The sequence below is a fragment of the Heterodontus francisci genome, chromosome 17 (genome assembly GCF_036365525.1).
Source record: "Heterodontus francisci isolate sHetFra1 chromosome 17, sHetFra1.hap1, whole genome shotgun sequence".
In the NCBI taxonomy this organism is placed as follows: Eukaryota; Metazoa; Chordata; class Chondrichthyes; order Heterodontiformes; family Heterodontidae; genus Heterodontus; species Heterodontus francisci.
In genome coordinates, this window is record NC_090387.1 from 27,057,359 (window position 1) to 27,073,638 (window position 16,280).

Genomic DNA, 16,280 nt, shown 5'->3' on the forward strand with positions numbered 1-16,280 from the left:
CTGGAACTCCCTTCCCAACAGCACTGTGGGTGTACTTACCCCACATGGACTGCAGCGGTTCAAGAAGGCAGCTCACTACCACCTTCTCAAGGGCAATTAGGGATGGGCAATAAATGCTGGCCTGGCCAGCGAGGCCCACATCCCATAAATGAATAATAAAAAGAGTAATAAAGGAATGAGAACTGTGGCCTATTTTTCCTTCCCTACTTCAAAATTGCAGATACTTCAGCCATGTGTGAGCCTGTGAGAATGAGCATGGAACATTTCTAAGTCAATAAATAAACTTGGCGAGGCAAAGTGTATATTCAATCTATATTGCTTAACACAATAACTGGGTTGCAATGGTATGGACCATTCTGTATTTACCACTCTTAGCAAATGTTATCATCTTAGGCTGGTTGCATTACAGGCACTGGTGACATTGTGCCAGCAGATGGAAATTATACTGCTGGTCTCGCAACGTTATGAATGAACCTCTGACTATGCTTGCTTTCAAGGAACCACAAAGCTAACTAAGTTTGAAATGCCAGTTAAAATGTAATATTTGATGAGAGCCCGTTGTCCTATTTTTATTCCATTTTTACATATTTAGCAAAGCATCAGATAAAATTCCATCCTTTTTGTGGTGAAAGAACAGTACCCGGCAGTGTCCAGTGATGTGGTTAAAGGTTAAGCAATTACTTGCCCCATAATGTCACTTCATTGAATGCATGAGGTTCACTGATCCTAGGGACAGGGCATTTTACAAGCACAGAAAAAATTTCAACTGCAGTTGCACTGTGACTGAAGTCAGCATGCTGCAAGGAAGAAATTAGCAGTTCTCTTCAAATAGTAAATTTAACAGCCACTCACCTTTCGAACCATAGTCATATTAGGTTGCTTTGTCCATGTCTTAGTGTGAATATCATAGGCCTCCATTGACAGTAGCTCCTTTTCACCATCTTCACCTCCCAGAACATAAAGGACTCCATCTATTGCCACAATTCCAAAATTGTGTCTTGCCTGAAAATACATTGGGGACAGTAGCATAATGGTAATGTTATTGGACTAGCAATCCAGAGGCCCGGACTAATGCTCCAGAGAAGAGTTCAATCCCACCACGGCAGCAGGGGGGAACTTAAATTCAATTCATTAATAAATCTGGAATAAAATGCTAGTCTCATTAATAATGATCGTAAAAACTCATCTGGTTCACTAATGCCCTTCAAGGGATGAAATCTGTCATCTTTACCAGGTCTGGCCTACACGTGACTCCAGATCTACAATAATGTGGCTGACTCTCAACTGCCCTCTGAAATGGCCTAGCAATCCACTTAGTTGTATCAAACTGCTACAAAAAGCACTATGGGTGTACCACACCGGCTCACGAAGGCAGCTCACCGCTACCTTCACAAGGGTAGTTAGGGATAGGACAAAATGCTGGCCTTGCCAATGATGCTCACATCCCAAGAACGAATAAAAATATATATCTATGTTTAAAACTGGATAATTAATTTTAGCAATACAGTTTGGGAGGAAGGTCAGTCTGAGGAATACGTAATTTACAGAACTATTCGACAAACAGGAACATGTTCAAATTTGAAAAATGACCACTTCCTTGCTAGACATTTTACTGTGTTAAAAGTACTACATAAATGTAACTTCTTGTGCAAGAATAAAAATTCAAATTTTAAAAAGATATACGTTTTGAAGGGATTTTCAATGATCTGAATGGTGAGGTACGAAACACCCTGAAGAACAACCAGCAGCTTGCAGGTGAAGCACGACTGCAGATCAGGCTGCTGCTCGCTTCAGACTGGACCTCAAATAAGTGCCATAAGGAGCAGCAGTTGGTTGGGGGGGTGCAGTTGATAGGTAGCCGTGGACAGCAGCTGCCCATGATCTTTGAATGTGAATTTGGGAGCAGCACTCCCGTTCTTTCTGATTCTACACTCAGATGAGTAGTTTATAAGAACTTGCCTTGTTGGTTGCAGCCTAATGTGTAGTCCCTTTAAGGTTTGCCTATTCAATCACATTTGGGACAGTCACACAGAATTTCCTTCTTTGGTTAGGATCGCTTTGCTGATGTGGGGTGGGGGGATGGAAACCTGTTGGTTAAAATCAGTAACTGCTACATTCAGAATAAAGAAACCCAGAGACGTAAATTGCTAAATTTACTCCAGGATCATCTTTTTAAAAAACTATTTGCAAAACCGGTATAGCTCTCACACAATTTTTAATTATATTAACAAAATTTGCAAGAAACCAACATCAGATGTAGTTCAGTGAATCATGGACCAGGACAATTTTGAATAATGTTCAGAATGCAGACACTTACCTCATTCATTGGAGGAATGGGACTCCAGCAGTTAGTATCGGAGTCATATTTCTCTCCTGAGCTAAAAGTCGCTTTGTCTGAATACTGGCCACCCAGCACAAAGAGGAACCCCTCTACAGGAAAGGAGAAAAAACATTTTTATTCAGAATTCTAACCCTTATTTTGAAACATTTTTTTGGCTTTGCCACTTCACTATAATAATACTTTGCCTGTCAGGTAGTTTTGGAAATTGAACAGCTCAAGCCACAAGCGCATATAGAATGTTGCCAAAAATATCCCTTTTTCAACCTACAGGAAGGTATACTTGAATTGAAAGTAACAAAATTACATGGGGTGGTGGGCGAAAGAAGTGTGGAAATCTATATTAAAAGATTTTTTCAAAAAAGTATAATTCAGACTTCTGTGTAAAGCATGAAAGGAGGTTTTGGTTATTGTATTATTTTCTTTAAAGTAACTTATCCAAACTCAAAGGCCTAAAGAAACCCCATAACAAAAGGGAAATAGCTGAAACTAGCCAAAACTACTCTCAGAAAAAGTATTGACATGTTATGTTGACTGACTGAATAAACGTGGTTAGATTGCTGGCAAGAATAGAACAGTAGTTTTAACAGCATGCATCAATGGCCCAGCCAACTTGAGCCTGTGCTGTAGTTGTTTAGAGCTGCTAACAGTTTCATAAAGTGGTTTCAAGAAGCATTTGGTGCATTTTCAAATCAACTAATCCAAACCCTACACACTTGTAATGTGCTAGATAACAATCTCTGAAAGTGGCTAAAGATGGAGGACTTTTTTTGGCCCATGGCAAGGAAAAACACCACCTTTAAGTTACTGTAGTAGCCTCAAGCATGAGGATACAAATAAGCACAGTTGTCTGCTGTACTCAACTGATGCAAGTCACAACCAGTACCACAGGAAGTTTGTCAATAGCAACCATGATTCAATCTACACTCATTTATTGCTCAATGATTTGCTTACTTATTGACTTTACTGTAAACCCATGAAAAAGCTCAATGATTTTCAGGCACTTTGTGAATGTACAGTACTTTTATTAACACCACCTTCAGGAATTATATATAAAGTAATTATGGAGAGAGGTGTAGGAACTAAGGCGTTAATCCTCTGCAATGTTTAACCTTTTGGATGAATCTATGTAAATTATGGCCTGATTAAAATATAGCATCTCATGTGAGTTTGTAAGTAGAATGATTTTAAATGATGTTGTGGTTATGCACGGGAACAGTTATAGTTTGCCTGTGTACCAATGTATTAGATTAGAACAAACTTTGTGTTTAGAATCATGTTAAATGTGAAATGTATATTTGTATACCGTAGTGGGGTGATGGTGGGAGATGGTGTTTACTGTCACGACAACAGCAGAAATAGCTTTGCTATGAGATCGGATGTCTTGATTGCCCATTCTACATTTCAATTAAGACAGACTCAGTCACAATAAGGAACAGGATTTGTAGGCCCCATAAGGATGGTAATGTAAATAAAGATATTCAGAGACCATTCAAGACTGGAATGTTGATGGGGACAGCAAACATTCCCATTGTGTGACCATGACTTGGGCCATTAAACTGTCTACAGGGACAATGTACAGAGGGTACAGAGGTCATATCTGCTGTAATCTGACGATTATAAACTAATCAAGATGAGAATGTGTAGAAGGTGAGGTCATACCTGACCAAAAGTACTTAAGGTGGACTGTAACCTAATATGGAAGGAAGGAACCCTCAGAGGGGGCCACAAGTGGCAGGCGTTCGGACAACTCGGGCCGCACCGATTCAAGAAGAAACCAACCTACCGTGAACAGAATACCCTGCAGTCAACATAACGCCTCAAGAAAGAAGACTGCGTCACAGCAGCTCGGAAAGCAAGGACTGAGGATACCCTACATTATGCTGCATAACTACTGCCGTTGGTTAAGTATTGCTTGTACATTCTTGCTGTACTTAATAAACTCTCTATCTTGGTTAGGAAACCAGGGTCTACCTTGTGGGTACAAAGCTAGTCAACATCCCACCTAAACATACAAAAATCTTAAGAGGCAAGTCACAGAGTGGATGCTTTAAATAGTGCATTCATTAGCAAATGTCGAGCAACAGTTTATATCAGATGAAATGTTAGATCACATGTTAGACTATCTCCTACAGTAAACTAAACTAGCCATATTCTTACCTGCAGACAATATTCCATGGTTAATACGTGGAACACTCATTGGGGCCAATTCTATCCAAAGTTGTCTGTTACGGTCATATAACGGGCACATGCACCGCATCACAGCTGTAGGCTTCCGTGTACTAATGGATAGCGAAACAGTGATCAATTAATGCAGATATTTTAACCATCAATTTTCTTTTTTTTTTTTACACAGAGACTTGAGTATGGTATACCCATTAGAAACAGTGGTGGAAGCAGAATGCATTATAACTTTTAATATTTGAAAAATAAAAATTTAAAGGGCAGGATTAAGTACATAACTCTTTCAGGAAGTGACCACAGCATAATGGATCAAATTACACCTCTGGTGCTGTAACATTTTATAATTCTTTAATTGTTTAGTGCACGGTCTCCTTTGCTAAACATTTCAAAACAATTCTGCTGTGCTCATTTGTGAGTAATTATTAAATAAATGTTGTTGATGTATTTTTCATTTCCACCCCCCAATATGACTTTGTTCTATGTAATACACTATTCCATGTCTGATATGGTGGGTTAGTAATTTTCTCCCTTGCTTTGGTTTTGCTGCATGCTGGAATAGTTTGAGTTGAGCCTATTTTCTCCCAATATTTGGCAACTGGACTTCAACTGGAAATGGACAATATGGCATTCTGCAGCCAGAAGCCCCTGTCCTACCATCTGTGATGCGCTGCAGTGCTCTGTTCCATTCCTACTTAGCTGAGCACAATTTATCAAATTTATAACAATTGCATTTAAACAAATAGAATTCTTTGCCAGTGGCAAGACTTAGAAGAGGAAGCAGTGGGCAGGGAAGAAACAGATTTGAGAATTATACCAAAGAAATGGTTCATCTTTACCACAATGTGGACAGTTAATTTGAGCTCACTGGGCTGGACTCACCTTCTTTCCTCTCCACCCACTGTCACTATACATTCAGAATATCCTCTAGGTTTGAAGGTAGCCAGCTGAGCCTCTCCTTCTCTCTGGCTGAGAGGAATGTTGGTACACTCTTTGACAATTTCTCGCACCACAGGTTCATTCAGCATTTGCTCTCTCAGATAACTAGGATCCAGGCCATTTACCCAAACTACAGACATCACGTCTTTCATGTGAACCTAAAATAATTACATTTTTTCATCATTAAATATCTAATGCATCATATATCTGACACTTTCCAATTTCCAATAACCAACCCCTCATTTTCCTGTTATTTCAGTAAAATAAAAACAGGTCATCAATTAGTCATGAAACTTGTAATCAGCAACTTTGAAGCAACAATATTGCTAGACAAGTGTAGACAGCAAATTTTTACTTGGAAACTACTGAACAGAATGTTATAACAAGAGACAGAATTTTAAGAGTTCCGAAGAAGGGTCACTGACCCGAAACGTTAACTCTGCTTCTCTTTCCACAGATGCTGCCAGACCTGCTGAGTGATTCCAGCATTTCTTGTTTTTGTTACAGAATTTTAAGAGTTTGGAATAAAGGAAAATAATCTGACTGAAAATATCTGGAATTTTTGGGAGGCAGCTGGGTGTCCAACACATACCCTGCTTAAGTGCCTCAAATTCAAGCCACCAATGCAATCTACACCCATTGCTCCGTTTCAGTGCACTGTTCCTGTAGGGACATGTCACAAGTACCTAAGCCCAGAGATTTTAAATTTGAAACCACATTGCTGTGGGTCTGGAGTCACATGTAGGCCAGACCAGGTAAGGATGGCAGATTTTCTTCTCTAAAGGACATCAGTGGAACATCGACAATGTTTCACAGTCACCATTAGACTAGATTTTAATTATTAACTGGAGACTATTAAACAAGTAATAGGTCTCTCTTTAGTTGTGCAGCAAACCTGAACAGCCCCCATGAGAACTGTGCACCTTCCAGCCACGGAGGGTTGACTTGGTTCCAACCTTTTCTTTTCTAGGTGCTCAGTAACATCTTGATTCCATACTGACCCTGCCGATCCTCGTTCAGAGGTACTGCCACTAGTTGGTCATTAGACACCAATAAGCACAGGTTTGAACATTTCTAATTGGTCAGCAAGCATCAGGATCACTTCACAGTTGGAGCACTATTTTATTTTAAAATTATTTCATTCAAATTTGAAAAAAAAAAAATAATCAGCTCAGCTGGCAAAGTGTATATTCCAACTACTTCCACAAACTACGAAGTTGCTCATCAGTCCGCATGACAATAATTCAGGGGAAAAAAAATAGAAATTAATGTTATACTTAAAGCTGAATGTATCTAAGTGTGGTTATCAGCTGAGAATAATAAAAAAAAATCCTCTAAGCTACATAGCTCACCGATACTGTGCAGGATCATGTATAAAGAAAGGCCACTTGAGCAAGGTAACAGAGGCAAACGTACCCTATAGAAAGTTATATCCTGGCATGTGTCGCCACCTTCAGTACAGGACAGGCAACAGCAGAAAACTAGAGATATGAAAAAAGTACAGCATAACCAGGCAATAACTGTTAGATGATCTCAACAAAGATGTCTTCAGAGACGAGAAGTGAATTTTCAACCCAGGCATCAACATGTGGATGCGGAATCCAATGCTCAGTTAAAATATAATTGCCTATGTCACTGAATTCCTTTGAGTGTCTTGGCTGGTTGAAAAATAATCCTATGTGTACAACATTGAAGTTTTACATCAGTGCTTGGCATTTTATTGAAACATACACATATACGTAGCTTTTGTATATACCCAGCTTTTTGTAAAGCTGGGTATTCCAAAACAGAATTTAGGAAACATATAGAACATGAACAATTTTATATTTTGAACACTCTTTCAATACTCAGAATTAAAGTAAAAAATTCAAACATGTCATTGTATTTTTGGCATCTAGTATCATTTGATGGTTAGAAAATTTACTTATTGTTAATATAATTATTTATCGTACCACTGACAGATGAACTGGTTACTTAGTCTTAGCTTATTATGTGCATGTTGTTAGTTGAACTGTCAGTGTAAGTTTAACGGTTACCAAGAGCTTGTCTGGTGGTACCTGAACAAAAAAAACAATCAAGAGGCTACGGAATTGTTGAGCAAGATGTTGATATTCCTTCACAATTCTTCCATTTCTGTACTAAGCTCCTAATTGCTATGAGGAGTGTGTTTTGGGGGGGGGGGGGGGGGGAGGGGCGTGGGAGCAGACAGACAGAGTTGCAGGAGCTTTAAAATTGGCAGAAGTGTGAGAACTGCTCACCAGCCTATTTAATGTTCCAGTTGAGAAGATTGAGGAGGAGCAGTGGTGTTGGTGAGAGAAGGGAGGGAAGAGATTTGAAAAAACTAAGTCTGGTACACCGCATTGACGGCAACAACTACCGTGGAATCTCCCTGCTCAGCAGTGGGGTAAGTCTTCGCTCGAGTCGTTTTAAACAGGCTCTAGAAGCTGGCTGAGCGTGTCTACCCTGAGACACAGTGCAGCTTTCGAGCAGAGAGATCCACCATTGACATATTATTCTCCCTTCGCCAGCTACAGGAGAAATGCCGCAAACAACAGATGCCCCTCCACGTTGCCTTCATAGATCTCACTAAAGCCTTTGACCTCGTCAGCAGACGTGGTCTCTTCAGACTACTAGCAAAGATCGGATGTCCACCAAAGCTACTAAGTATCATAACTTCATCCATGACAATACGAAAGACACAATTCAGCATAGCAGTGCCTCATCAGACCCCTTTTCCTATCCTGAGTGGCGTGAAACAGGGCTGTGTTCTCGCACCTACACTGTTTGGGATCTTCTTCTCCCTGCTGCTCTCATGCGTTCAAGTCTTCAGAAGAAGGAATTTTCCTCCACACAAGATCAGATGGCAGGTTGTTCAACCTTGCCCGTCTAAGAGCGAAGACCAAAGTACGGAAAGTTCTCATCAGGGAACTCCTCTTGGCTGACGATGCTGCATTAACATCTCACACTGAAAAGTGTCTGCAGAGACTCATCGACAGGTTTGCGGCTGCCTGCAACGAATTTAGCCTAACCAACAGCCTCAAGAAAACGAACATCATGGGACAGGACGTCGCAAATGCCCCATCCATAAATATCGGCGACCACACTCTGGAAGTGGTACAAGAGTTCACCTACCAAGGCTCAACTATCACCAGTAACCTGTCTCTCGATGCAGAAAATCAACAAGCACATGAGAAAGGCTTCCACTGCTATGTCCAGACTGGCTAAGAGAGTGTGGGAAAATGGCGCACTGACACAGAACACAGAAGTCCAAGTGTATCAAGCCTGTGTCCTCAGTACCTTGCTCTACGGCAGAGAGGCCTGGACAACGTACGTCAGCCAAGAGTGACGTCTCAATTCATTTCATCTTCGCTGCCTCCAGAGAATCCTTGGCATCAGGTGGCAGGACCGTATCTCCAACACAGAAGTCCTCGAGGCGGCCAACATCCATATACACCCTACTGAGCCAGCGGCGCCTGAGATGGCTTGGCCATGTGAGCCGCATGGAAGGTGACAGGATCCCCAAGGACACATTGTTCAGCGAGCTCGTCACTGGTATCAGACCCACCGGCCGTCCTTGTCTCCGCTTTAAAGATGTCTGCAAACACGACATGAAGTCCTGTGACATTGATCATAAGTTCAGAGCTGGCGGGCAACCATAAAGGCGGGGCTAAAGCGTGGCGAGTCGAAGAGACTTAGCAGTTGGCAGGAAAAAAGACAGAAGTGCAAGGAAAGAGCCAACTGGGTAACAATGACAACCAATTTTATCTGCAGTGCCTGTGGAAGAGTCTGTCACTCAGGAATGGGCCTTTATAGTCACCCTAGGTGCTGCTTCACAAACAACTGACCACCTCCAGGCGCTTACCCATTGTCTCTCGAGACAAGGAGGCCAAAGAAGAAGGAGGTACAAAAGATAGTTTGAAATTAGTCTTCAAACGCATTCAATTTTAAATATTGATCCTGCAGATGTTATAAAACTGACCTTCCATATTCTTGTTTATGAAAGAATGTAAGAAAAGCTCAGCATTCATCATTGCTACTATTGGACAATGTTTATTTGCTTACTTGAAACAGTAATCTGTGGATGTCAAGGGATATAGAGGATTGGATCAGGGGGGAAAAAAAAGGCTTATGGCAGATTCAGAGTGCTGAAAACAGCAGAGACACTACAGGAGTATAGAAAGTGTAGGGGGATACTGAAAAAGGTAATTTGGAGACCGAAGAGGGGATATAGTATAGTTTTTAGAGATACAGCACTGAAACAGGCCCTTCGGCCCACCGAGTCTGTGCAGACCATCAACCACCCATTTATACTAATCCTACACTAATTCCATATTCCTACCACATCCCCACCTGTCCCTATATTTCCCTACCACCTACCTATATTAGGGGCAATTTATAATGGCCAATTTACCTATCAAACCTGCAAGTCTTTGGCATGTGGGAGGGAACCGGAGCACCCGGAGGAAACCCACGCAGACGCAGGGAGAACTTGCAAACTCCACACAGGCAGTACCCAGAATTGAACCCGGGTCGCTGGAGCTGTGAGGCTGCGGTGCTAACCACTGCGCCGCCCCACAGTGAAAAAACAGTGGCGGGCAAGATAAAAGGAAAATCCTAAGGTGTTTTATAAGTATATTAAGGGCAAGAGGCTAACCTGGGAAGGATTAGGGCCCATGAGGGACCAAAGTGGCAATGTGTGTGTGGAGCCGGAGGACACAGGTGAGGTTTTAAATGATTACTTTTCATTTGTGTTCACTATGGAGAAGGACGATGTAGATGTAGACATCAGGGAGTGGAACTGTGATATACTTGAACATATTAGCATTGAAAGGGAGGAACTATTAGCTGTTTTAGTGGGCTTAAAAGTGGATAAATCCCCAGGCCCAGATGAGATGTATCCCAGGCTGTTATGTGAGGCAAGGGAGGAAATAGCAGGGACTCGGACACAAATTTTCAAATCCTCTCTGGCCACAGGAGAGGTGCCAGAGGATTGGAGGACAGCGAATGTAGCAGGGATAAACCAGGTAATTGCAGGCCAGTGAGTCTAACATCAGTGATTGGGAAACTATTGGAAAAAATTCTGAGGGACAGGATTAATCTCCACTTGGAGAGGCAGGGATTAATCAAGGATAGTTAGTATGGCTTTGTCAGGGGGAGATCATGCCTAACGAACTTGATTGAATTTTTCGAGGCGGTGACTAGATGTGTAGATGAGGGTAAAGCAGTTGATGTAGTCTACATGGACTTCAGTAAGGATTTTGATAATGTCTCGCATGGGAGATTGGTTAAGAAGGTAAGAGCCCATAGGATCCAGGGCAATTTGGCAAATTGGATCCAAAATTGACTTAGTGGTTGGAGGCTGAGGGTGATGGTTGAGAGTTGTTTTTGCGAGTGGAAGCCTGTGACCAGTGGTGTACCACAGGGATCGGTGCTGGGACCCTTGCTGTTTGTAGTGTACATTAATGATTTAGGCGTGAATATAGGAAGTATGATCAGTAAGTTTGCAGATGACACTAAAATCAGTGATCTCGTAAATAGTGAGGAGGAAAGCCTTTGATTACAGGATGATACAGATGGGCTGGTAAGATGGGCGGAGCAGTGGCAAATGGAATTTAATCCTGAAAAGCGTGAGGTGAAGTATATTGGGAGAATTAACAAGGCAAGGGAATATACAATCACAGAATAATACAGTGCAGAAGAGGACCTTCGAGTCTGCACCAATGCATTAAAACACCTGACCTGTCTACCTAATCCCATTTGCCAGCACTTGACCCATAGCCTTGAATGTTATGACGTGCCAAGTGCTCATCCAGGTACATTTTAAAGGATGTAAGGCAGCCTGCATCTACCACCCTCCCAGGCAGTGCATTCCAGACCATCACCACCCTCTGAGTAAAAAAGTTCTTCAAGCCCCCCCTTAAACCTCCTGCCCCTCACCTTAAACTTGTGAACCCTCGTTATTGGCCCTTCAACTAAGGGGAACAGCTGCTCCCTATCCATGCCCCTCAATCTTGTACACCTCGTTCGGGTCACCTCTCAGTCTTCTCTGTTCCAGTGAAAACAACCCAAGCCTATCCAACCTCTCTTCATAGCTTAAATGTTCCATCCCAGGCAACATCCTGGTGAATCGCCTCTGCACCCCTTCCAGTGCAATCACATCCTTCTGGCGACCAGAATTGCACACCTGTGGCCTTACCAAAGTTCTGTACAACTCCAACATGATTCCCTGCTTTTGTAATCTATGCTTCGATTGATAAAGGCAAGTGTCCCATATGCCTTTTTCACCACCCTATTAACCTGCCCTTCTGCCTTCAGAGGTCTATGGACAAACACGCCAAGGTCCCTTTGTTCCTCGGAACTTCCCAGTGTCAGGCCATTCATTGAATACTTCCGCGTCACATTACCCCTTCCAAAGTGTATCACCTCACACTTTTCAGGGTTAAATTCCATCTGCCACTTTTCTGCCCATTTGACCATCCCGTCTATATCTTACTGTAACCTAAGACACTCCACCTCACTGTTAACCACTCAGCCAATCTTTGTGTCATCCGCGAACTTACTGATCCTACCCCCCACATAGTCATCTATGTCGTTTATATAAATGACAAACAATAGGGGACCCAGCACAGATCCCTGTGGTACACCACTGGACACTGGCTTCCAGTCACTAAAACAGCCGTCTGTCATCACTCGATGTCTCCTGCAGCAAAGCCAATTTTGAATCCACCTTATCAAGTTACCTTGTATCCCATGTGCATTTGCTTTCTTGATAAGTCTCCCATGTGGGACCTTGTCCAAGGCTTTGCTGAAATCCATGTAAACTACATCAACTGCACTACCCTCATCTACACACCTGGTCACATGCTCAAAAAATTCAATCAAATTTGTTAGGCATGACCTCCCTCTGACAAAGCCATGCTGACTATTCCTAATCAAATTTTGCCTCTCCAAGTGGAGATAGATTCTCTCCTTCAGAATTTTCTCCAATAGTTTCCCTACCACTGACATGAGACTCACTGGTCTGTAGTTCCCTGGCTCATCTCTGCAACCTTTCTTAAATAGTGGGACCACATTAGCTGTTCTCCACCCCTCTGGCACCTCCCCTGTGGCCAGAGAGGAATTAAAAATTAGGGTCAAAGCCCCTGCAATCTCCACCCTCGCCTCCCACAGCATCCTGGGTCACAAATCGTCTGGACCTGGAGATTTGTCCACTTTTAAGCTTTCCAAAACCTCCAATACCTTGTCACTCCCTATGACAATTTGCTCAAGAACCTCACAATCTCTCTCTCTAAGTTCCATATCTACATCCTCATTCTCTTGGGTGAAGACAGATGTGAAGTATTCATTCAACACCCTACCAATGTCCTCTGGCTCCACCCACAAATTTCCCCCTTGGTCCCTAATGTTGCCCTGGTTATCCTCTTCCCATTGATATATTTATAGAATATCTTGGGATTTTCTCTACTTTTACCAGCCAGAGCTTTCTCATATCCCCTCTTTGCTCTCCTAATTGCTTTCTTAAGCTCCATCCTACACTTTCTGTATTCCACTAATGCTTCCATTGATTTGCTCTCCTTGTATTTGCTAAAAGCCTCTCTTTTCCTTCTCATCATACCCTGAATGTTTCTGGTCATCCATGGTTCTCTGGGCTTGTTGCTCCTACCTATTTCCCTAGAGGGAACATGTTGGGCCTGTACCCTTCCCATTTCCTTTTTGAATGCCCCCCCACTGCTCTTCTGTAGATTTCCCAACAAGTAACTCTTTCCAGTCTACCTTGGCCAGATTCTGCCTTATTTTACTAAAATTTGCTCTCCCCCAATCCAAAACCTTTTTTTGCAACTTGTCTATTTCTTTCTGCATAACAAGCTTAAATTGTACCATGTTGTGGTCACTATCACCAAAATGCTCCCCCACCAACACATCAACCACCTGTCCGGCTTCATTCCCCAGAATTAGGTCCAGCACTGCACCCTCCCTTGTTGGATCCTCTACATATTGAGCTAAAAAGTTCTCCTGTATACATTTTAAGAACTCCACTCCATCTCAGCCCTTAACACGATGACTATCCCAATTAATGTTGGGAAAATTGAAATCACCTAATATAAATTAGTTAGGCCACCCTTAGAATATTGCGTGCAATTCTGGTCGCCACACTACCAGAAGGACGTGGAGGCTTTGGAGAGGGTACAGAAGAGGTTTACCAGGATGTTGCCTGCTCTGGAGGGCATTACCTATGAGGAGAGGTTGGAAAAACTCAGTTTTCACTGGAACGACGGAGGCGGAGGGGCGACATGATAGAGGTTTACAAAGTTATGAGCGGCATGGACAGAGTGGATAGTCAGACGCTTTTTCCCAGGGTGGAAGAGTCAGTTACTAGGGGACATAGGTTTAAGGTGTGAGGGGCAAGGTTTAGAGGGGATGTGCGAGGCAAGTTCTTTCCACAGAGGGTGGCGAGTGCCTGGAACTTGCTGCCAGAGGAGGTGGTGGAAGCAGATACGATAGCGACGTTTAAGAGACATCTTGACAAATACATGAATAGGAAGGGAATAGAGGGATATGGGCCCCGGAAGTGCAGAAGGTTTTAGTTAGGTAGGCATTAAGATCGGCGCAAGCTTGGAGGGCCGAATGGCCTGTTCCTGTGCTGTACTGTTCTTTGTTATAATTACCCTATTATTTTTACACACCTCTGCAAATTGGACACATATTTGCTCCTCAATTTCCTGCTGACTATCTGGGGGTCTATAATAAACACCTAGCAATGTGGCTGTCCCTTTTTCATTCCTAAACTCTACCCACAAAGCTTCATTTGATGCCCCCTCCAAGATATCATCTCTCCTTACTGTAGTAACTGACTCCTTAACTAATATTGCAATGCCCCCTCCTCCTCTGTCTCGCCTGAAGATTCTGTATCCCGGGATATTGAGCTGCCAATCCTGCCCCTCCCTCAACCATGTCTCCATGACAGCTACTATATCACAATTCCACGTGTCAATCATTGCCCTTAACTCATCCGTTTTACCTGCAATACTCCTGGCATTAAAGTAGAGGCCTTCCATCCTGGTCTTCCTCCCTTGAAACTTACTTCCGCTGTATTCCCTCTGACTTGTTTGCTTTCCTGTGCTTAGCTGTGTCCCTATTCTGTTTGGAGTCTGCGTCCCCTCCCCCTGCCAAATTAGTTTAAACTCCTCCCAACAGCACTAGTAAACCCACCAGCAAGGATGTTAGTCCCCCTCTGGTTCAGATGTAGACCGTCCCGCTTGTACAGGTCCCACCTTCCCCAGAAACAGTCCAAGTGGTCCAGGAATCTAAAACTCTCCCTCCTGCACCAACTCTTAAGCCACGCATTCATCTGTGCTATTCTCCTATTTCTATACTCGCTAGCACGTGGCACTGGGAGTAATACAGAGATTACAACCCGAGGGGTCCTGCTTTTTAGTCTACTGCCTAACTCCCTGAATTCTTGATGCAAGACCTCATCCCTCTTTCGACCTATGTCATTGGTACCAACATGTACTTATCTCTGCCTTATCACCCTCCCCCTTCAGGATGCCCTACAACCGTTCAGTGACATCCCGGACCCTGGCACCAGGGAGGCAACACACCATCCTGAAGTCACATTGACGGCCACAGTAGCGCCCATCTGTTCCCCTGACTATAGAATCCCCTATTACTATTGCTCTTCCTCTCTTTCCCCCTTCCTGTGCAGACAGGCTGCTTGTGGTGCCAGAAGTTTGGCTCTGTCCGCAATCCCTGGAGGAACCAGCCTCATCAGCCTCCAAAATGGAATACCGATTTGCAAGCGGGAGCCCAGGGGACTCCTGAACTACCTGCCTGTTTCTCTTGGACTGCCTGGTGGTCACCCATTCCCTTCCTTCAAGTCCCTTCAGCTGCGGTGTGACCACCTCTCTATACGTGCTATCCACAATGCTCTCAGACTCGCGGATGCTCCACAGTGTTTCCAGCCGCCGTTCCAGCTCTGAAACCCGAGCTTCCAGGAGCTGCAGCTGGACACACTTCCTGCACATATGCCGGTCCTGGGGACTGGAAGTGTTCCCGGATTCCCACATGCAGCAAGAGGAGCAAACCATGGCTGCAAGCTCTCCTGCCATGACTAAACCCTTTAAATTTAAAACTATAGAAGATTATAATTTAAAAAAAATTAAGTCTTGCTAAAACAATGACTTACAATTCAATCCACTTTGAAAAATACGCACCAGGACTTACTCACCAGTCAGCTGTGCTCTTTGGAAGCTCTCGTTTCCCCTCACTCTGAGGACAGGTAGGAAATGAAAGGAGCTCCTCGCTCCCTTCTCACCTAACTTCCTCAGTTACCTAACTTCCAGTGTAGCACTCTAATGCAACCCAAGTCAGCACTCCAATGCAAACAAAGTCAGACTGTAAGATGGCTCACTTTTATACTGACTGACTCTAGCCCCTGAAAATTCTCTAATTCTCTAATTAACAAGGTGCAGCTGCAAGCAGAGCCTGAGTGAGCCCTTCTCCAACCCAAACAGCAACTGTTAAGTTAATCTGCTAACTAAAAGACAGATTAGATTTTAGATAAAATTAACCCTTAATTATCTTCAGTTACCAAACTTCCACTTTTGCACTCTAATGCAACCCAAGTCAGCACTCCAGTGCAAACAATGGATGGTAGGACCCTAGGAAGAGCAGGGACCTTTGTGTACTGAAGGCAGCAGCACAGGTAGATAAGGTGATTAGCAAGGCACATGAGATACTTGCCTTTATTAGCCGAGGCATAGAATATAAGAGCAGGGAGGTTATGATGGAGCTGTATAAAATGCTAGTTAGGCCACCGCTG

The 16,280-nt window shown here is 43.2% G+C and overlaps 1 protein-coding gene across 2 annotated transcripts in view; it reads right to left on the reverse strand.

Moving 5' to 3' along the window:
- The window catches only part of gan (gigaxonin), a 123,616-nt gene that overhangs the window by 81,930 nt on the left and 25,406 nt on the right, over window positions 1-16,280 (reverse strand). For both annotated transcript variants that reach the window (XM_068049183.1, XM_068049184.1), the window contains exons 4-7: window positions 5,402-5,616; window positions 4,499-4,620; window positions 2,318-2,430; window positions 853-1,002 (exon numbers count right to left, since the gene is read on the reverse strand). In XM_068049183.1, the coding sequence (XP_067905284.1) occupies window positions 853-1,002; window positions 2,318-2,430; window positions 4,499-4,620; window positions 5,402-5,616 (600 nt within the window). The remainder of the gene's footprint in view (window positions 1-852; window positions 1,003-2,317; window positions 2,431-4,498; window positions 4,621-5,401; window positions 5,617-16,280) is intronic.